The sequence below is a fragment of the Oncorhynchus masou genome, chromosome 1, assembly GCF_036934945.1.
Source record: "Oncorhynchus masou masou isolate Uvic2021 chromosome 1, UVic_Omas_1.1, whole genome shotgun sequence".
In the NCBI taxonomy this organism is placed as follows: Eukaryota; Metazoa; Chordata; class Actinopteri; order Salmoniformes; family Salmonidae; genus Oncorhynchus; species Oncorhynchus masou.
Window position 1 is genome coordinate 32,415,563 of NC_088212.1, and position 19,931 is coordinate 32,435,493.

A 19,931-nucleotide genomic window follows, 5' to 3' on the forward strand; every position below is an offset into this window, starting at 1 on the left:
ACATGACCTTCACTCCAAATCAAAACTCAAAACCTACAACCTGATTTTGGACAGAATTACAGAATCACATGTAAGGCTTACAACTACCAAAGATTACTATTCCAAAGCTATACTCTGGAAAATGCCCTTGAAAACAACAGAAACCAGATAACACCATCCAACCTGGAACTGAGTGAGTAATGTTTAGTCTGAAGCTATATTTTATTTCCAAAAGCCAAGAATAAAAATGCATTACATTACTTTATAAGGACTGAACGCTAAGTTAAGGCTACCAAGCTTGATACAACTTCAATTAGCACTGACGTGTCAAGTGAGAGATGTCAAAGCCTTTTAGCTCAACAATGGCAGGAGAGTCGCACAGTCTACTCCAACCAAATGGAGAGGCCTTAGAACCTGCCTCCCGCTGATCAGAGGTAATTAAAATACAGTACCATGTGTATGTAAAGAATGATAAGACAGGAAAAGAGCACAAAATGAAGCTCCTTATGGAAAATAAAGAGACACTTTTTGCTGACTATTATAAAAATGGAAACATCAGCAACTTCGTCTTCCACACAGACCATCCCCTGGAACAGTATTGGTACAGGGCAAGCCCAAACAGTTTCAGTTGAACTTTCACCTAATCAAAGAATTAGCTCAGCAGGAGAAGCTCTCCCTTGAGAAAGATAATCCCACCCCGAGCGGGTCAGACCAGACCTCCTCATTATATAACACCACAGACGAGCAACCCCAAGCAGAAAGTAAACCTCCCAGTACAGAGTACTACTCCCTCATTGAAATAAAGGATAAATTCATCCAGCTGGAGGTAAGGCAGGTGGAGCTGGAACTGTGGGTGATTACACTCCAGCCAGCACAGACCCAGACAACAGTTCAGCACAATAACGCCCCCTTAACCAGACCCGGAGAGCTAGAGGTGGAGAGAGACATATCTGCACTCTGGACTGTGGTGAGACAACTTCAACAGGAGAAAAAGCAAGGGCAGGAGAAGTACAGAGTACTAGAGGAGAAGACCAGACTGCTGGAGGAGAGGGTGAGGGGGATGGCGTGTGACAGAGAACAACCCACTAGAGTGGTGGCCACCCCCGCAGAGAAGCCTACCTCAGCTCCTGACAAAAATCTCAACACCATGGCAGAACAGTCCACCCCAGACTCTGACCACGTCGATGTCACAGCGGGACAGACAAATGAACAATCCCAAGCCCAGTGGATCTCACCCCCTCTGAGCACCCCCTGTCAACCACCCTGATAGCTCTCCTGACAACCTCCACACACCCACTGAGGACATACAAAATACACAGATTGTACTTCTTATGGGCTCAAATGGGAAATATATACAAGAAAAATAACTTTTTCCCAAACACAGTGAGTCTAAACTCTGGTGTCCAAGCACCCAGTGCGCCCTAGACCTTCTGTCTGAGGACCAACTAGGTTCACCTAGCCTCACCTAGCCACATAATAATACACACAGCAGGAAATTGTGGCCACAACACTCAAGGGAGTGATTGAAAAAGCTTCTTCCTTCTTTCCCCAATGCACAAGTGTTTATCTCCACCCTGCAACCAAGAAAAGACTAGTCATTCGACTAGTCATTCAACTGAAACTGCTCTTCTCTGTATCACGGAGGCGCTCCGCACTGCTAAAGCTAACTCTCTCTCCTCTGCTCTCATCCTTCTAGACCTATCGGCTGCCTTCGATACTGTGAACCATCAGATCCTCCTCTCCACCCTCTCCGAGTTGGGCATCTCCGGCGCGGCCCACGCTTGGATTGCGTCCTACCTGACAGGTCGCTCCTACCAGGTGGCGTGGCGAGAATCTGTCTCCTCGCCACGCGCTCTCACCACTGGTGTCCCCCAGGGCTCTGTTCTAGGCCCTCTCCTATTCTCGCTATACACCAAGTCACTTGGCTCTGTCATAACCTCACATGGTCTCTCCTATCATTGCTATGCAGACGACACACAATTAATCTTCTCCTTTCCCCTTCTGATGACCAGGTGGCGAATCGCATCTCTGCATGTCTGGCAGACATATCAGTGTGGATGACGGATCACCACCTCAAGCTGAACCTCGGCAAGACGGAGCTGCTCTTCCTCCCGGGGAAGGACTGCCCGTTCCATGATCTCGCCATCACGGTTGACAACTCCATTGTGTCCTCCTCCCAGAGCGCTAAGAACCTTGGCGTGATCCTGGACAACACCCTGTCGTTCTCAACTAACATCAAGGCGGTGGCCCGTTCCTGTAGGTTCATGCTCTACAACATCCGCAGAGTACGACCCTGCCTCACACAGGAAGCGGCGCAGGTCCTAATCCAGGCACTTGTCATCTCCCGTCTGGATTACTGCAACTCGCTGTTGGCTGGGCTCCCTGCCTGTGCCATTAAACCCCTACAACTCATCCAGAACGCCGCAGCCCGTCTGGTGTTCAACCTTCCCAAGTTCTCTCACGTCACCCCGCTCCTCCGCTCTCTCCACTGGCTTCCAGTTGAAGCTCGCATCCGCTACAAGACCATGGTGCTTGCCTACGGAGCTGTGAGGGGAACGGCACCGCAGTACCTCCAGGCTCTGATCAGGCCCTACACCCAAACAAGGGCACTGCGTTCATCCACCTCTGGCCTGCTCGCCTCCCTACCACTGAGGAAGTACAGTTCCCGCTCAGCCCAGTCAAAACTGTTCGCTGCTCTGGCCGCCCAATGGTGGAACAAACTCCCTCACGACGCCAGGACAGCGGAGTCAATCACCACCTTCCGGAGACACCTGAAACCCCACCTCTTCAAGGAATACCTAGGATAGGATAAAGTAATCCTTCTCACCCCCCCCTTAAATGATTTAGATGCACTATTGTAAAGTGGCTGTTCCACTGGATGTCAGAAGGTGAATTCACCAATTTGTAAGTCGCTCTGGATAAGAGCGTCTGCTAAATGACTTAAATGTAAATGTAAATGTAAGAAAAGACTTCCACCCTGCCACAATACAGCGGGTAAACGCAAGTATTTCCCATGACTGTGCCTCAAAACCAAATATTTACCTGGCCCACAGCTCCACCCTGGACTTGAACAGCCTTCATGACCAGGTCCACTTATTAAAGGCAGCAGTTCCCACCTTTGCCTGGTCCCTAAAGGACATCGCTCTCAAACTCAGCCCCAACACTTCACACAGGAGCAAAAGATCAATAGACGCCCAGACCAGCAAGACACTCTCCCAGACCAGCAAGACACTCTCCCAGACCAGCAAGACACTCTCCCAGAACTGCGCATAGAGGACTCATGCCAAGAGGACCTACATCCAGACCCCAACACCACCAGCCACATCAACACCCCCACCCCAACCAATCAACACCCATCCAAGTCAACCATGCCCACACCCCATTTAGGCCCCCTCAGATCAAACCTATTTTAATTTTTTTATATTTTTATTTCACCTTTATTTAACCAGGTAGGCTAGTTGAGAACAAGTTCTCATTTGCAACTGCGACCTGGCCAAGATAAAGCATAGCAATTCGACACATACAATAACACAGAGTTACACATGGAATAAACAAAACATAGTCAATAATACAGTAGAACAAAAAAACTAAACGTCTATATATACAGTAAGTACAAATGAGGTAAGATAAGGAAGTTAAGGCAATAAATAGGCCTTGGTGGCAAAGTAATTACAACATAGCAATTAAACACTGGAATGGTAGATGTGCAGAAGATGAATGTGCAAGTAGAGATACTATGCCCCTCCTTCCCATCCCATGCACCCCACCCCCGCAAAGAGGGCCTCAACATGGAAGTCACACGTACGCCCAGGCCGTGAGCAGGCAAACAGGCCCAACCCCCTCTCTTGCACTAGCCCAGCAGGCTCTGTTCACACTTATTTGCCTGAGGCCAAACCACACAACCAACAACATTGGACACTTTATGGAACACAAAGCCTTCACTATCTCATCCTGGAATATCCAAGGCCTGAGGTCATCTGCCTTTGGCCTACAGAGCAGGAACCTGGATTTCATCAAAGAAATACAGACATTGTCATCCTACAAGAAACATGGTATAGAGACGGACCCACTGGTTGCCCTCTAGTTTACAGCGAGCTGGTAGTCCCATCCACCAAACTACCAGGTGTGAAATAGGGAAGGGACTCAGGGGTATGCTAATTTGGTATAGACCAGACCTAACTCACTTCATGAAATTAATCAAAACAGGAACATTTTATATTTGGCTAGAAATTCAAAAGGAAATGATCTTAACTGAGAAAAATGTCCTCCTGTGTGCTACCTATATCCCCCCACTAGAATCCCCATACTTTAATGAAGACAGCTTCTCCATCCTGGAGGGGGAAATAAATCATTTCTAGGCCCAGAAACATGTACTAGTCTGTGGTGACCTAAATGCCAGGACCGGACAAGAACCTGACAGAAGGTGACAGAATTCTCTCCCCCATATGCCCCCCTAGGCACAACTATGACAACATAACCAACATAAACAGGTCACAACTCCTGCAGCTCTGTCGCACACTGGGTATGTACATAGTCAATGGTAGGCTTCGAGGGGACTCCTATGGTAGGTACACCTATAGCTCATCTCTTGGCAGTAGTACGGTAGACTACTTTATCACTGACCTCAACCCAGAGACTCTCAGAGCGTTCACAGTCAGCCCACTGACACCCCTCTCAGATCACAGCAAAATCACAGTCTTCTTGAACAGAGCAATACTCAATAATGAGGCATCAAAACCAAAGGAACTGAGTAATATTAAGAAATGCTATAGATGGAAGGAATGCAGTGTGGAAATCTACCAAAAACAATTAGGCAACAACAAATTCAAGTCCTTTTAGACAACTTCCTGGACAAAACGTTTCACTGTAATAGTGAAGGTGTAAACTTGGCAGTAGAAAATCTTAACAGTATATTTGACCTTTCAGCTTCCCTATCAAATCTAAACATTTCAAACAGAAAACTGAAGAAAATGAACAATAATGACAAATGGTTTGATGAAGAATGCAAAAACCTAAGAAAGAAATTGAGAAACCTGTCCAACCAAAAACATAGAGACCCAGAAAACTTGAGTCTACGAATTCACTATGGTGAATCACTAAAACAATACAAAATATACTGGAAAAAGAAGGAACAGCACATCAGAAATCAGCTCAATGTAATTGAAGAATCCATAGACTCTATCCACTTATGGGAAATTGGAAAACACTAAACAAACAACAACACAAATAATTATCTATCCAAAATGGAGATGTATGGGTAAACCACTTCTCCAATCTTTTTGGCTCTATAACAAAGAACAAACAGCAAAAACATATACATGATCAAAAACAAATCTTAGAATTAACTATTAAAGACTACCAGAACCTACTGGATTCTCCAATTACCTTGAATGAACTACAGGACAAAATAAAAACCCTCCAACCCAAAAAGGCCTGTGGTGTTGATGGTATCCTCAATGAAATGATAAAATATACAGACAACAAATTCCAATTGGCTATACAAAACTCTTTATCATCATCCTTAGCTCTGGCATCTTCCCCAATATTTGGAACCAAGGACTGATCAACCCAATCCACTAAAGTGGAGACAAATTTGACCCCAATAACTACCATGGGATATGCGTCAACAGCAACCGTGGGAAAATCCTCTGCATTATCATTAACATCAGACTTGTACATTTTCTCAGTGTACAGAAAATTGGACAGAAAATTTCTGATTTTTGCAATGTTACGTAGATTGAAAAAAAGCTGTCATTGAAACAGTCTTGATATGTTCGTCAAAAGAGAGATCAGGGTCCAGAGTAACGTCAAAGTCCTTCACAGTTTTATTTGAGACGACTGTACAACCATCAAGATTAATTGTCAGATTCAACAGAAGATCTCTTTGTTTCTTGGGACCTAGAACTAGCATCTCTATTTTGTCCGAGTTTAAAAGTAGAACATTTGCAGCCATCCACTTCCTTATGTTTGAAACACAGGCTTCCAGCGAGGGCAATTTTGGGGCTTCACCATGTTTCATCGAAATGTACAGCTTATCTTTTACATTCTGTGATTATATACCTTACCTTTGTTTAACGATTGTCCATCCTTTATTGGAGTGTTGCAGAAAATAAAGGATATTGGGATTTTCAACTTCCACCCTGCTTGGGCCTATGTTCATTTCTACTCCAGGCACAGAGGTGAGAACAACAGTAGCTTGTTCAAGTCTGACTTACTACTACCTAGCCTTGGAATGGCAGAGTTGGTTGCATGAGTGAATATTGTCACATGAGACTTTGTTGTTTATTACAGATTTGGGTCGTTCCCTCAGGCGGCTCCCTCTAACCTTTCACCCATGAACCCACAGCCTTGGCCAGCGCCTGTTCCTCAATGGCTGATGAATGGGTCTGAAGCAGTGTCAGAGGCCCAGTTATTGGAGGAGCAGATGCTGAGGGCGGGGGTACTGACCTCCTTACAGGATGTCCCGGAGGAACCAGGGGTCAAAGTGGAAGTGTCAATGTCCTAGTGTCCTCTCTGAAGTCAGTCAGGTTTACTAGGGTATTTACTAGTAAAGAAGAGCATATTTGTTGTAGCCTATATGTATTCTATTTTATGGAGTAATTTATCATATAATGCTTAGCTGATTCCACCCAAAAGCAAGCTGTGATCAAACATGCCTGAGTCATCAAATAAAATAATTATATTGAGCAAAAACATTATTGACATCTTTTTTTTAAGGCTTCAGCAACTGGAGAAGAGTTTCCTACACATAAAGCTGTGGTGGCGCTGGCTGCCACTAGACAGTTAGATGGCGCCATCTCCCTGCTCATTGATGACAGAGTTGGGGAGGAGGCTGTGATGACATCCAGAGAAAAGAGCCACCTGCCACAAAGGAATACCTGAGGCCTGTCAGCAGGAGCTTGGAACAGAAGGTATGATTTAGTATCATGATACTGTTATTTGCTTGGGTTTTACTGAGCTGAACTTGAGTACAAGAGTACTCAAATAAATGTAATTATGAAAAGAATGAGGACAATGAGCCTGTTAAAAAACACAAAACAATTATTTATTATACCAAGCATCTACAAGATTTTTTTGCACAATAACACATTAGCAAGCAATTTGAAATAGGCCCAAAATGGAAAATACATATGACGTTACATACAAAACAAGAAACTGCTATTGATATTTTATTATAAGATAAAGAAACACATTTGATCAATGAAGCCTTTTTCTTTACTGTGACAGATAAATCAGTCGAAGTATACGAAAAAAGTATGAAACATGTATACACTCACTACTGAAAGTCGCTGTGGATAAGAGCGTCTGCTAAATTACTAAAAGGTCAAATCTAAAGAATGAAATAGTGGTTCAAAGTTACGCAAAAAAATGTATTCAAGTTCCATCAACAAGTCCTCTACTCCTACTGTGTGCTTAGGACTGAAGTTGCTGTAGGAGAAAGGGTTTCTTAGAGATTACATTGCTTTAGCTTGTGGCTTTAAAATAAATGTGAGGTGTCTTACTACTGACAGTTTATGCACGAGCTGCAGCTTGGGGTTCGAAAGAAATGCAGGAATTTGATCACAAATCAGAACTTTGTAGAATATACTTTGCTATAAGGATTTGAGTTTTATATTTCGGCACCGTTGTTGAGAAAATACTGTCTAAAAATGTAGAAAGTGCAGAAAAGGGCAGCACAGAACTGAATTGATGTGCAACAACATAAATCTCAACTAGAATGTGATTAAAATAAATAAAATGACATCCCTTGTGTGTTTGATTTAAATGGGGGGATATCAGACACCAAGACACACACAAAGATATGCTTGACTTTTCATAACATGTTAACTGACACTTCAATGGGAACGGTGTGTAATTCTTCATCTTTATAGTGCACTTCATTTCAAGGATTAAAACAATATTATAGAACCAAAAGGAATATAAAGGGAAGAGGTTTGTTTGTGTATATGTGTGTCTTGTAGTCTGTACATGTTAAATATATTTAAATAAGTAAACCTCTGAGATTCCCGACATTGTTAAAGTCCAAACAAATTCTCAGAGCCAGTCTATTTTCTTTCACACTTGATTTCTCCTTTAATTGACCCTCATTTATACTATACTGCAATGACCCTTATAGTCCAGAATTGTTTCAGTTGAATGAGCACCATTAAACATTTCAAGGAAAACTCCCCGCAAAAATTATCATACGATGCTTAAATGCATCATACAGGGATGATTTCTGTATTTTGAAAGTTACATATCTTGAAAACTTTATTGCTGACAAGCAAAACATTTGGGACTATGTCAACAATGCACGAATGAAACAAATACCAACATATAGTTTTGGGGTGGTATTTTCCTTCAATATTGGGTTTCCTTTTATCTTACAAGAATCTTTGCATGTTTTCCGAGGCTGAAATATTTCCTAGCTGTAGACACAGGGACGGGCACAGGGGGAGCCATGGGTCTATGGGGAGGTGTGTATTGGGGTAGAGGGGGGTGGTACTGGTTCCCAATGGAGGTGGGAAGACTCCGGAGCACCAGTGGGGCTTCCCTGAGGTGTCCCCCACCTTTCATCTGATGGTACAGCCGACAGAGGGTATCAGATAAGGTCTGGATCAGTAGAGTGCCAGAGAGACCTAAGGGAGGGGTGGTTAGACCCCGTGATCCTCAGAGATGCAGGAGGGATGCTACTTCCCCTGAACCTTGGTGTCCGAGGACAGAGGAGGGGAGACAAGCCAATAGGGTAGGGTGCCTGCCCGCTTATTCCTGTAGAAACCGCCTTGGGACGCAGTGCTGAACGAACCATCTCCAGACCCTAGATCAGGCTCTGTTGAAGAAACAATGAGTTGGGGCCATGCTACCCTATGCATACATATATGAGGCATACATATAATATACTTAGTTAATAGAGCACATTATTAAATATCATAAAGCATTTATTATGTTGCCATAGGAGGCTGATGAGATATCCATCATTATCATGTGTCTAGAGATGAAAGTCATTTGAGTTACATGCATTTATTTAGTGAAGAAATCAACATTTACTGGTAGATGTCTACTAATGTGAGTCCACATAGAGCAACAACTTTTAAAGCAAAAAAAATACATAAAATAGTATTTTAAGTATGATCCCTGCATGCCAAATGCAGTAGATAATGTAATCTAGCCTGAATGAGGGGTGAGGATGGTTACCAGCGTTACCTGGCCAGATGATAGCCTCCAGCAGTGTCACCCTGCGAGCCAGAAGCTCCAGGTCTGCCTGCAAGTCTTGGAACATCTTCAAACTAATGTCCTATCGGAGAACAGTGACAAGGGGACTGGGTGAGGGGTGGAGAGTGGACACACCAGGCCTGGTCCTGGGGCTGTTCTACCTCTGTCCATACCCCATGTCCCACAAGTGGTGGAGGGTGGGGTGAGATCCAGCCTCATCTGACCCCTGCCTAAAGCTGACCCTGCTGCCTCAAGCTGACCCTGTTGCCTCAAGCTGACCCTGCTGCCTCAAGCTGACCACGCCTCCTACTCACCATGAATACCGATCATAGTCTCGAGGATTAAAACCCTCTCGGCTAAGATCTTCAGCGCTTCTCTGATCTGATGTATCCCGTTCCCCTGTGAAGATAGATACAGCCGTCAAGGTAAGGAGCACAAGCCAAACAAATTGCCCGCCAAGGTGCAAGTCATTTTCTCTCCGTCAATCCATTACAGCAGTTAGCAGGTTAAAACCAGTCCACGCACCCAGCCCGCATCCCTTTACCTCATCCCTCCCCTGTATCTCTCTATCTCCCTCGTTCTCTGGCCATGCTGCCATACCAGGCCAGTCTTTGCCATGCTGGGTAAAAACAGCATGCACATCACAACACATTCCTATGTTGTTGACATAACAAAAGTGGAGTAGACTGTCCAAGGCTTCAGGTTTGACCATGCCATCCACATTCCCTCTGGACTTGATCAAGATGAGCAGCTATTCAACCAGGCAAGTATTTCTGAGGGGTTGCATGACAAAAAAAGTGATTTTCTAAAACATTTGTAAAGTCTTATTCTTAGTCTGAAGTCTCAGTATATTGTATCTACATGACTGTTAATACAGCTGTGGTCATAATAGCTGCCAATCCATCTCTCACTGTGTTAAAATATGCTCACCAGATAAAGCCAGTAAGTCTTTAGTCTTTTTTAAAGTTTCTGTTTAAAACGAGAAACAGATCAATATCTACTTTTCAAGAAAAACCTACTGGCTTTATGAATAATCCCCTAAGAAAAAATATGAAACATAGAAAATAAAAACACAAAGATAACACAGACACAAGCAATCATGTCAGTGACAGTTGATAAAGAACGCATGCACACGATTTTGTTAACGTGGATGCCTGAGTACTTTTCTCTTGGGTCAAGAAATAAACTGATTAACGAGTAGCGGACAAATCTCTACGGAACAAAAGGCAAGATTTCCTTAAGCTACAGTACTGTATATCTATAGATCATAACAATGTCTAATGTCCAGTGTATTTGTGTTTTTCCAGGTTGTATGGCTCCACAATAACAAGCTCCTTTATGTCATGGTTGATTGATGAGGAGCAGATGGGAGCAGAACAGATAATGGGGCTGTAGTGAGGCCGTTGAGGAGATAAAAAATATATTTTGGGTTTGCGATACATTTTAGAGTAATCTTGCCTGGTTCCTGTGTTATTGCTGCATTTTTTTGTTATTACACTAAGTTAAACACAGAGTTTACATATGAGTTTGGCAAGCAAAAAGAGAAATGGCAAACAGTGCAGTAACTAAGGATGGGAGCATGCAGCCATGCATTGTGGGACACTGGAGGATAGCTGTATCCACTCACATTTCCAACCCCAATCCAAAACACCCTACCCCACACACCCAGCACTAACCCATCACCACTGTTCCCACAACTGTAAATGGAGTGATTTGGCATATACATTCGACACATGCTTAAGCAAAAAAGGCCCGAGGGGGTGTGGTATATGGCCAATATACCCCGGCTAAAGGCTGTTCTTATGCACGACGCAACACGGAGTGCCTGGACACAGCCCTTAGCCGTGGTATATTGGCCATATACCACAAACCCCCGAGGTGCCTTATTGCTTTTATAAACTGGCTACCAACGTAATTAGAGCAGTAAAAATGTTTGTCATACCTGTGATATACGGTTTGATATACCACGACTGTCAGCCAATCAGCATTCAGGGCTCGAACCACCCAGTTTATAATAACATTTATACTATGTATACACAATATGTGTTGTACACTAGTTAAATTAACATATGAACATGTCATCCTTTGCAAAATGTATATAATTTGTAGAAGGGTTTGTAAAAGCATGGCATGATCAAATATTGATCCTCAATACAACTATATCTTACATGCCACTCAACAGATTCTTATAGATTCCATGATCTTTCCCTCAGTCAGCAAATGACTTAGTGTGAGGTTGGAGCGTCAGGCAGGCGTGTGTGTATGTATATGCCAATGTCAGATTCTCAGAATGTGACTGTGAAAGGTAGCCATGGAGACAGTAGCTTGCAGAGGGAGTCAGACAGCTTTAGGGTCGGACAGGAGTAGGACAGTGTTTTCAACGAGGGGCAGCATTCTACAGCACACCCCAAGGACCAAAAAACCACATGATCATAAAATCATCATGAAACAGAACACACACAAACAACAGCAACCATAATCCCACATGCAGTAAACGGACATACTATAAAGTAAATAAGTATTTCAAAAAACAAAACAAATGCAGGACCATTTGCAGAACAATACTAACAGTCAACTTTATCAAAAAGTGAAATCGCAAAGATAAGCATGTAAACGTGGTGATTGGACATGGATCATAGTGGTGACTTGCTGTCAAAAATCATTTAGATCACTTACATTTAGATTGTTCTTGTAACATAAGAAAGATGCAAAGGAAAATCAGTGATTAGACAGACACAATTTTTGTCTATACAGTAAACAGTATTTATACAATTTAAGTACACTGTGGGGAAATTGACTCTTTCTCAATTCGTTTTCCCACATTTCTCGCATCCTATATCCTCGCTTCCTTCTCAAACACCTTTGGAAGAGAAGACCCCAAGGTTCCTCCCCTTGGACATTCTCCTCCTATGGCTTTGGTGGATGCAAGGAGAGAAGACACAAGGAATCAAAGAAAGACTAATTGAGAAAGGGCCCCAGTTTCCTCTCCTGCCTCCTGGTCTTATGCAGCCCAGTGGTGTACAGCCCATATATTTTAGTCTTACCGGCAGGCCTTTCTCTCCTGGTTCTCCCTTGGCTCCTGGTACTCCCTAAATAGAAATATTAAGTAAAGAGTAATGGAACACCTGGGATGTCACTTCAATTGCATGACAGTACTGTCTTTGAAAAAGCAGCAGAAGAAACCCATTATCTGAGTTTGTGAGAATGCTGGTTTGTATAGTTTACCATGCTGTATTCAGAAGTGATGTGTAGGTTTTCCTCACACTAACGCATCTTTATGAAGGCCATACTCATCAGGGCCACAGATATACAGGAAGTAGGTGTCTTACCGGATCTCCTATGAATCCTCTCTCTCCTGGATATCCCAGAGGACCCTAAGAAGCCAGAGGCAAGTTAGGAGTTTTGTCTCTCTATCTAGGGGATGGAAAAAATAGAATGGAAACATTAGGTGTGGTTGGGCCCTGGCTGGCCTGTGCATTGTTCTCACTCTCTCCCCACGTTCTCCTTTTGGCCCCACTGGGCCGTGTCTCCCAGGGGCCCCCGACTTCCCCTGTTGAGAGACCGGAGATAATGTTGAAAAAGACACATCATTTGTAGAAGTGTGCAGTAAGTGGATCTAATCTCACTCATATGATGATGATTATTTCTATTGCACCATTACACACTGCCTACTGTAGTGCTAAGGCAAACACCTACGTTCTGTCCTGCTGGGCCAGGGGGTCCCATGGGGCCTTTGGGGCCTGGGGGACCTGTATGATGGGACACATAAGGAATGTGAGCATTAAGGTAATAAGCAGCTTTTAGGTTGGGTTGCCTTTATAGGCCTAGATAGGTTATTATCAGACACACAAGGCGAATTGAGAATGAAAGGAGAGACAAAATAAAGGAGAGAAAAAAAGATGAATTATGGATAATTGATAGGAAAGGGTTTCATGTTATGTGTGTTTTGGAACAGCTAGAACAAGATAAGACAATCAGATTATGCAAAGGCATTTGGACTATAACATAAACCACGGTTAAAAAGTCAAACAAACAAGAAGAAGTCATTTTTCAGATGAATACTAACAACTGTGTCTTCCTATTCCTACCTCCACCGTAGGCGTGTAAAGACTTACTGGACTGGGAAAACCGTTACATATACAGACATGCTTGCTACAATGTTATATTGAACACACTTAAATCTGCCTTGGTTGGTCATGGTAGAAGGGATGCTAGATATGTCTTATCCAAAATGTGATCAATCATAGGAGCTGGCCCAAGCTCACTCTTCTTACGGCTCACTTTAAACACGGGATTGGAAAAGGCTCTTCTTGACACATAATTCGATTGAACGCTGTTGATGCAAACTAAGGCAGGAGGGACAGGCAAACAACAAATCAATCCAACGTTTAAGAGACAGGAAGCAACTCCCACTTCCTCTAATGAGGAAATCAGGAATTTCAAGATGAGAGTTGGGGACAGGGGAGATGTGTTTCAGTGAGAGTTGGGGACAGGGGAGATGTGTTTCAGTGAGAGTTGGGGACAGGGGAGATGTGTTTCAGTGAGAGTTGGGGAGAGGGGAGATGTGTTTCAGTGAGAGTTGGGGACAGGGGAGATGTGTTTCAGTGAGAGTTGGGGACAGGGGAGATGTGTTTCAGTGAGAGTTGGGGACAGGGGAGATGTGTTTCAGTGAGAGTTGGGGAGTTGGGGACAGGGGAGATGTGTTTGTGTTTCAGTGAGAGTTGGGGAGTGTGTTTCAGTGAGAGTTGGGGACAGGGGAGATGTGTTTCAGTGAGAGTTGGGGACAGGGGATGATGTTGTGTGTTTCAGTTGACAGGGGAGATTGGGGACAGGGGAGATGTGTTTCAGTGAGAGTTGGGGACAGGGGAGATGTGTTTCAGTGAGAGTTGGGGACAGGGGAGATGTGTTTCAGTGAATCTGACAGAGAACGGAGACTTCTGTTCATTCTTATATTCAGACCGGTGGCATAACTGGTAAGAGAACCCAAATGAATATGCAATTGAATCACTACACTGACATGATATTGAAACCGATATGTTTTCTGGCTGGGGACCAAGACAGAGAGACGGAGATACTGACCAGCAGGTCCAGCAGGGCCTTGGGGGCCCTGGACAGGAGCCCCTCGTGGGTCAGGGAAGGTGTTGGAGAGGAGCAGCTTGCCCTGACCTGGAATACAGAGGACATGCACACAGGCGAGTGGTTAAAAAGGACAATGGCAAGAGGACTGATGGAGCACTTCATTTACTGAACTGCATTACTGACAGGTGCCTATAGGGGGCAATGCTCTCACACAAATGTCCAGGCTTCTTTCAGAACCATCACACGGGCCCATCTTCTACATAGATAGGTAAATGTATGGCTAAATATCATATCATGATTATCACATTGTTTGCACTCATGTGTATGTGGAATTCATGTCCTACAAGTACACATGGTTCACTATTTAAGAATGACTTGAGTCACCTCCATTGACATTGTGCTGACAGAGCACTTCTGAGCTGCTCTTCATCTGTTGGGAAAGAGAGAGGAAAAAAGGTAGGAAATGTCCCAGTGATGTGTAAGTGTGTGGTTTTCAAGGGTTGTCTCAGGCTGACAGGGGGCACAGTGTTGATGGAGTGCCACAGAAGAGGAGAGCAGGGAGGAGAAGGCCTATCAACGAGACACATCCTCCAGCTGCCACACTGACTCTAAACTCTGTTCCAGTCCCACACAACCCTTGCTAAAAATAGCTGCGGAGGTGAGGTGTCTGCCTGTTTTTCTGTCTGTTTGTCTGTTCTTCCAAGCCTCCCACTAGTCCGTCCTTCTGTCTGTCTGCCTGTCTGTCTCTATTGAAACATTCTTTATTTTTCTCTTCATTTCCAGCTCCTGTTCTTCCACACCTTCTCTGACATGGAGTCCATGTCCCTCTACTTCCAACCCCACAATGTCCTGGGTTTACAATAGTGTCCTACATCTGTAATGTCTATGATCTTCTAAAACGGCTAGGTTCACACTTCCTCTCCTCTCTACCTGTGACCCTGTCCCACCTGAAGATAGGAGGGTTTATTCCCATTCTGTTGCAGGAGATTCCAGCCTCCAGATCAATACGGGGAAGCCAATAAGCCAGTGTTTTCCAAAGGAAGCTCAGCACAGAACCCCTGCTTCCACTTTGATGTGAAAGAAACGGCTCATAGTGTCAGAATTCTCAATGCCAACTCTGATTTACTTACAGCTAGAATTCTCCATCTTTTCAACTACACAGCTGACACTCTGCAGCCCATTTCCTCCTCTCTATTTTAGCCATTCAGCCCTCATACCTTCCCATATTGCCTGAGCTCCAACCTTGCGGGAGGTTGTATGAACCCCTGTTTCAGCTCCACATCTGGAAATGGTTGAGTGACATCATTGATGGACAGGCTCTTATCCCAGTTTGTGTTTTCACCCCTCCCTCTGTCTCTCTCTCTCTCTCTCTCTCTATATATATATATATATATATATATATATACATATTTCCCTTCCACAGACTCAGACCCTCTCAACCGCCACTCAATCACCTTCCTCTCAGGCCATTTTGGCAAGTAGACATGACCTGGGGAGAGGGAGTACCTGTTAAAACACATTGCATACATTTGTATCGTTCTAATATCCTTACATTTATTCCCTCAGCCATCCTCTCTGTTTCTCCATCTCTCTCTTCTAACTCAAATAGAAGTTCAACATGACTCTATGTGTCAAGGTCGTTGAATGAAGAGGACCAATGTGCAGCGTTGTGAGCGTACATATTCTATTTATTAGAAAAGACGCCAAACGAAACAATAAACACTGCAAAACAAACCGTGAAGTTAAAGGCTATGTGCCATAAACAAAGTCAACTTCCCACAAAGACAGGTGGGAAAAGGGGCTACCTAAGTATGGTTCTCAATCAGAGGCAACGATAGACAGCTGTCCCTGATTGAGAACCCTACCCGGCCAAAACATAGAAATACAAATAATAGAACATAGAATACCCACCCCAAATCATACCCTAACCAAACCAAAATAGAGACATAAACAGGATCTCTAAGGTCAGGGTGTGACACTGTGTAATGTAAAAGACATGGGGAACATGGTGATTTTCAGTGGAAGTGAGAGCATCAACAGGTATTTCTCACCTATTTAAAGACCAAAGGAAGGTGGCATCCTCAGCCCACACGTCTCAGTAAACTACTGCCTCTGCAGATCCACTTATTTTGGACTCATGGCAAATTGATTCTGTGTGGACTGAGGGCACTTCCTCTGGTTTGGCACAGAAAAAGACTACCTATTGTGAGAAGGGGAGGGGTGAGGGTGGTTGTCTGACAGGGGCCGACTATGCACCTGGTTTTTCACCTCATGAACTGCACTAGAATGGTCTACCATTTTCATACAAACCCACTGAATGGAAAATTGACCCAGATGAGCATGAGCGATGGTGACAAAGAGCAATTAGGGCTGTAAGGCACACACATTGGCCTACATGACATCATAATTACAAACAAATTATTTGAGTGGGAGGTGTTCCATAACACTACTGTTAATCTGATGAATGGAGTGTGTGTGGTGTTGGATATGGCTGTCTGTTGTAGTGGTGCTCCCCTTACCCCGGTCTGGCTCTGGGATGTGGGCACTGGTAGTGGCTGGGGGTCCAGGGGGTCCTGGAGGTCCAGGAAGCCCAAGTAGACCCCTCTCTCCTGGGAGACCTGGTAGACCTTTGGGTCCTGGGGGGAGAGGAGATACACCACACTGTTATGCTGAGGGACAGCATTGGCATGACAATGACGGAAAGGGTAGGTGAAAAGTCAGCGACAAAAACAAGAATCAACATTGGGCCAGCATTGGTAAACAGAGAAACTTTTCATCTCTTTTGCTATACCAATGGATTTTTTATTGAGTATTTTCATAATTTCAAAGGGCACCAGAGGTGATTCCTTGATGAAGAGGTTTCACCCAGTGTTGCCTTTCCTGGCATGCATAGCAGTAGCAGGGGAACGCTGGTGAACCTATAATTAAGGTGATGGGTACAGAGCAATAAGATATATAGTAGAGAATGTAAAGGGAGGGAGAGTGCGGGAGAGACAGCAAGCGCTGCATGGTGTATTAAGTTTCAGTGCTTGGCGGTTGTGCGAGGCAGGCTAATATCAGCAGGAGCAGGAGAGGAGAGGAGAGGGGGCTGAGAGACTGACTGGTGTTCAGCTGTAATTAACAGGAGGAGGCCTCTTAATGGCCGTGTGCTGGGAGCTCAAAGGGAGACTTGGGAAAGCTCAAATAAACACCATTAAAGCCGGAGCGTATTAGCGGACTATTGCGCAATAAATTACATTCTGCCTGCGTCTGCACGAGCCGGAGTGGGAGCGTGCGCTGTTGTGCACGTGTGTGTGTGTGTGTGTGTGTATAAATAACTTGTCCCGACAAGCCAGCCAATGTTTCTCTCTCCCTCCCACAACGACTTCTCCTTTTGTTGAAAAGAGGTCGAGAAAGAAAAGCTGAGATGTGACTTGTCCCTGTGGCCCAGCTGGATTGGGCTGTTCCATCCACAAACCCAAACAAAGTGCTTCACCTCCCAACCACAACATCTGACCTCATTGTTTGCACTTTCCTGAGGTAATGCTGTGCTCAACATGACCCCTGACCTCCCCATCCCCAAAGCGCAAGCACACATAACCCTCATCTATTAATCTCCTTGTCTTGTGACCTTGAATAAGGCTCTGGAGGTTTTACAATTATTGTATTATCAACTATGAATAACTTGGCATAATATTTTTTAATTTGTAACTGACTGCGTTGTGGCTCTGCACTAGCTCAACCCCACCTGAAGGACCATGACCCTTGGTCAGCAGTATAGTAGCACAGCTGGGTAGTCAAAGTGGGCTCTCCAGAGTCTGTGTGTTCCCATGATGTTAGGGCAAACAAGGCTCTATTTTTCCTGCAGAGTAATGGGGCCCTGATGCGGCTGTGGGCTACGGTGTCAATGTGTGAGTAAAAGTGTGTGTGCTCTTGCATGTGTATGTGTGTGTGTGTGTGTGTGTTAGGGAATCCTAGTTCTTCTATACAGGAAACATGTCCTTTCTGTGCGCTGATTAAGAGAAAAACAACCCAAAACACAACAATGCAAGGCTGCACACGCCCCAACCCCAACCTCACACTGCTTCCCTCCCTGCAGAAAAGTAGCAGCCCCCTGTTAATGTCATTCAATCTCCCCTTGAGTCTCATTGAATCGGTCTTTACTGTGTTGTCACCCCTCCTGAGTTCATTACGTTCCCTTACACTTACACCTTACCCCCCCTGGACCTATCGCCACCGAACACGCTCTCATAACACTCAGGTTACATCAAACACATTCTCGTCAATGGTAACATTTGTCTTACATGCAACGGACAGGAAGAATTCTGCATGTGGAGAGAGAACATAGTTTTGGATAGAAACTCTAGTGCACTCTGAGAATACACATAATATAATGGAGACAGGGAAAACAACAACACCGCAGACATATGGAAGGCATAAGGAGACAGGACTTGTATACACAGCTCATGTTCATTTCAGATTGGATTCACATGGTGCTTCTCCGAAAGGGGTTTTGTAGTTGAACATTTGCTCTACCTCTCATGCCTATCCGGCAGTAGTAGGCACAGAGCAGAGTTCATATATCCCTCGGAGAGGGAAGGACACACACTGTCTAAATGTTCCACACGGAGAGGAATCAGAACCACCGCCGCCAGCTACAACACGTTATGACAAACTTGATTTATTTTATTATCATTAAACTTGTAACTGCCTGGGGATGCCCGGGGATTTCTTGTTTCACGACTGTTATTTATTATTTGTCCGTAACCATTTAGCCTCAAATATAAGATTTTTGCTTTCTTTATGTTGTTGAACGAACGACTCTGGTTGGTCAGCAGGCAGGAACAACAGCGAGTGTTCCCGAGCCATAGGGGAGTTTTGTGTAGTCTGAGGACAAATATTTTGGCAGCCTGCTGGAAACCATGCTGAATCAGCAAACTCTGTATTTAGTAAGTATTGTGTTTGAAAAGTCGAAGTTATCACCGTGCTGTCCACTGAGGAACAGCTGTGTTTTTCATGGACTACAGCATAGGTTTGTGGAATGGCCGAGTGGTTTCACAGAAACACAAACACTCTGATGCAGGACGTCAAGATGCAGTTTGTTGCAGTTCGTTGAGATAGTTCTGAGGGACTTTTCCACAATTGTTTCAGGTCTTAAAGTGAGCAACACTCAGGGTTCTTGTTTGCGCTGGCCTAGTGAGAGTATTGTCATAGTTTTGTCAGAGACAATGGGTTAAGTGGGTGGGTATGCATACAATCCCTCTGTGCCCACAATGATCTTCACAACATGCGCATTTATTGACAAACAGTGTCATCGTCTTGTTTGACATCGGCGCACCCTGCTTGATCAACTGTAAACATGGAGTTATCTTCATGTGGTATTCATGAAACTGCAATCATTCATACTGATTACGGTCCGTTATTATCATACTTCAGCCAAAACGAATGACTGTCACATGTGTTTATGTTTAGGTTTATGACATCTTACAGTGAAATCAGTGGTTGTTTAATTAAATCATACAGTCTGCCATCATCTAGTTACAGTAAGTATCTTACCCACTGGTCCTGGGGCCCCCTTAGATCCTAGGGTCCCTGAGGGGCCCCTCACCCCAGCCTCGCCCCTGGGTCCCGGCAATCCCTGAGACCCTGGCTTCCCTGAGCAAAGACAGGGGACAGTAACCATGGAGCCATACTGATACAGC

At 44.3% G+C, this 19,931-nt stretch overlaps 1 protein-coding gene and 1 pseudogene across 7 annotated transcripts in view; one reads left to right on the plus strand and one right to left on the minus strand.

Annotated features, from left to right (window-relative positions):
- Positions 1–3,692: 3,692 nt before the first annotated feature.
- On the plus strand, positions 3,693–6,909 carry LOC135511340 (rhomboid domain-containing protein 3-like; annotated as a pseudogene).
- Positions 6,910–7,002: 93 nt separating this feature from the next.
- Positions 7,003–19,931, minus strand: part of LOC135542211 (EMI domain-containing protein 1-like) — a 72,449-nt gene continuing 59,520 nt past the window's right edge. For 3 of the 7 annotated variants that reach the window (XM_064969013.1, XM_064969039.1, XM_064969005.1), the window contains 10 exons: positions 19,786–19,884; positions 16,770–16,886; positions 14,251–14,337; positions 12,868–12,920; positions 12,659–12,721; positions 12,501–12,545; positions 12,216–12,260; positions 11,848–11,859; positions 9,486–9,570; positions 7,003–8,788 (listed from right to left, as the gene is read on the minus strand). In XM_064969013.1, the coding sequence (XP_064825085.1) occupies positions 8,649–8,788; positions 9,486–9,570; positions 11,848–11,859; positions 12,216–12,260; positions 12,501–12,545; positions 12,659–12,721; positions 12,868–12,920; positions 14,251–14,337; positions 16,770–16,886; positions 19,786–19,884 (746 nt within the window). In that variant the 3' untranslated portion in view covers positions 7,003–8,648. Of the gene's footprint in view, positions 8,789–9,162; positions 9,254–9,485; positions 9,571–11,847; positions 11,860–12,215; positions 12,261–12,500; positions 12,546–12,658; positions 12,722–12,867; positions 12,921–14,250; positions 14,338–16,769; positions 16,887–19,785; positions 19,885–19,931 lie in introns of those variants that run through there. The other 4 variants (XM_064969055.1, XM_064969021.1, XM_064969046.1 and 1 more) reach the window with 3 other exon arrangements.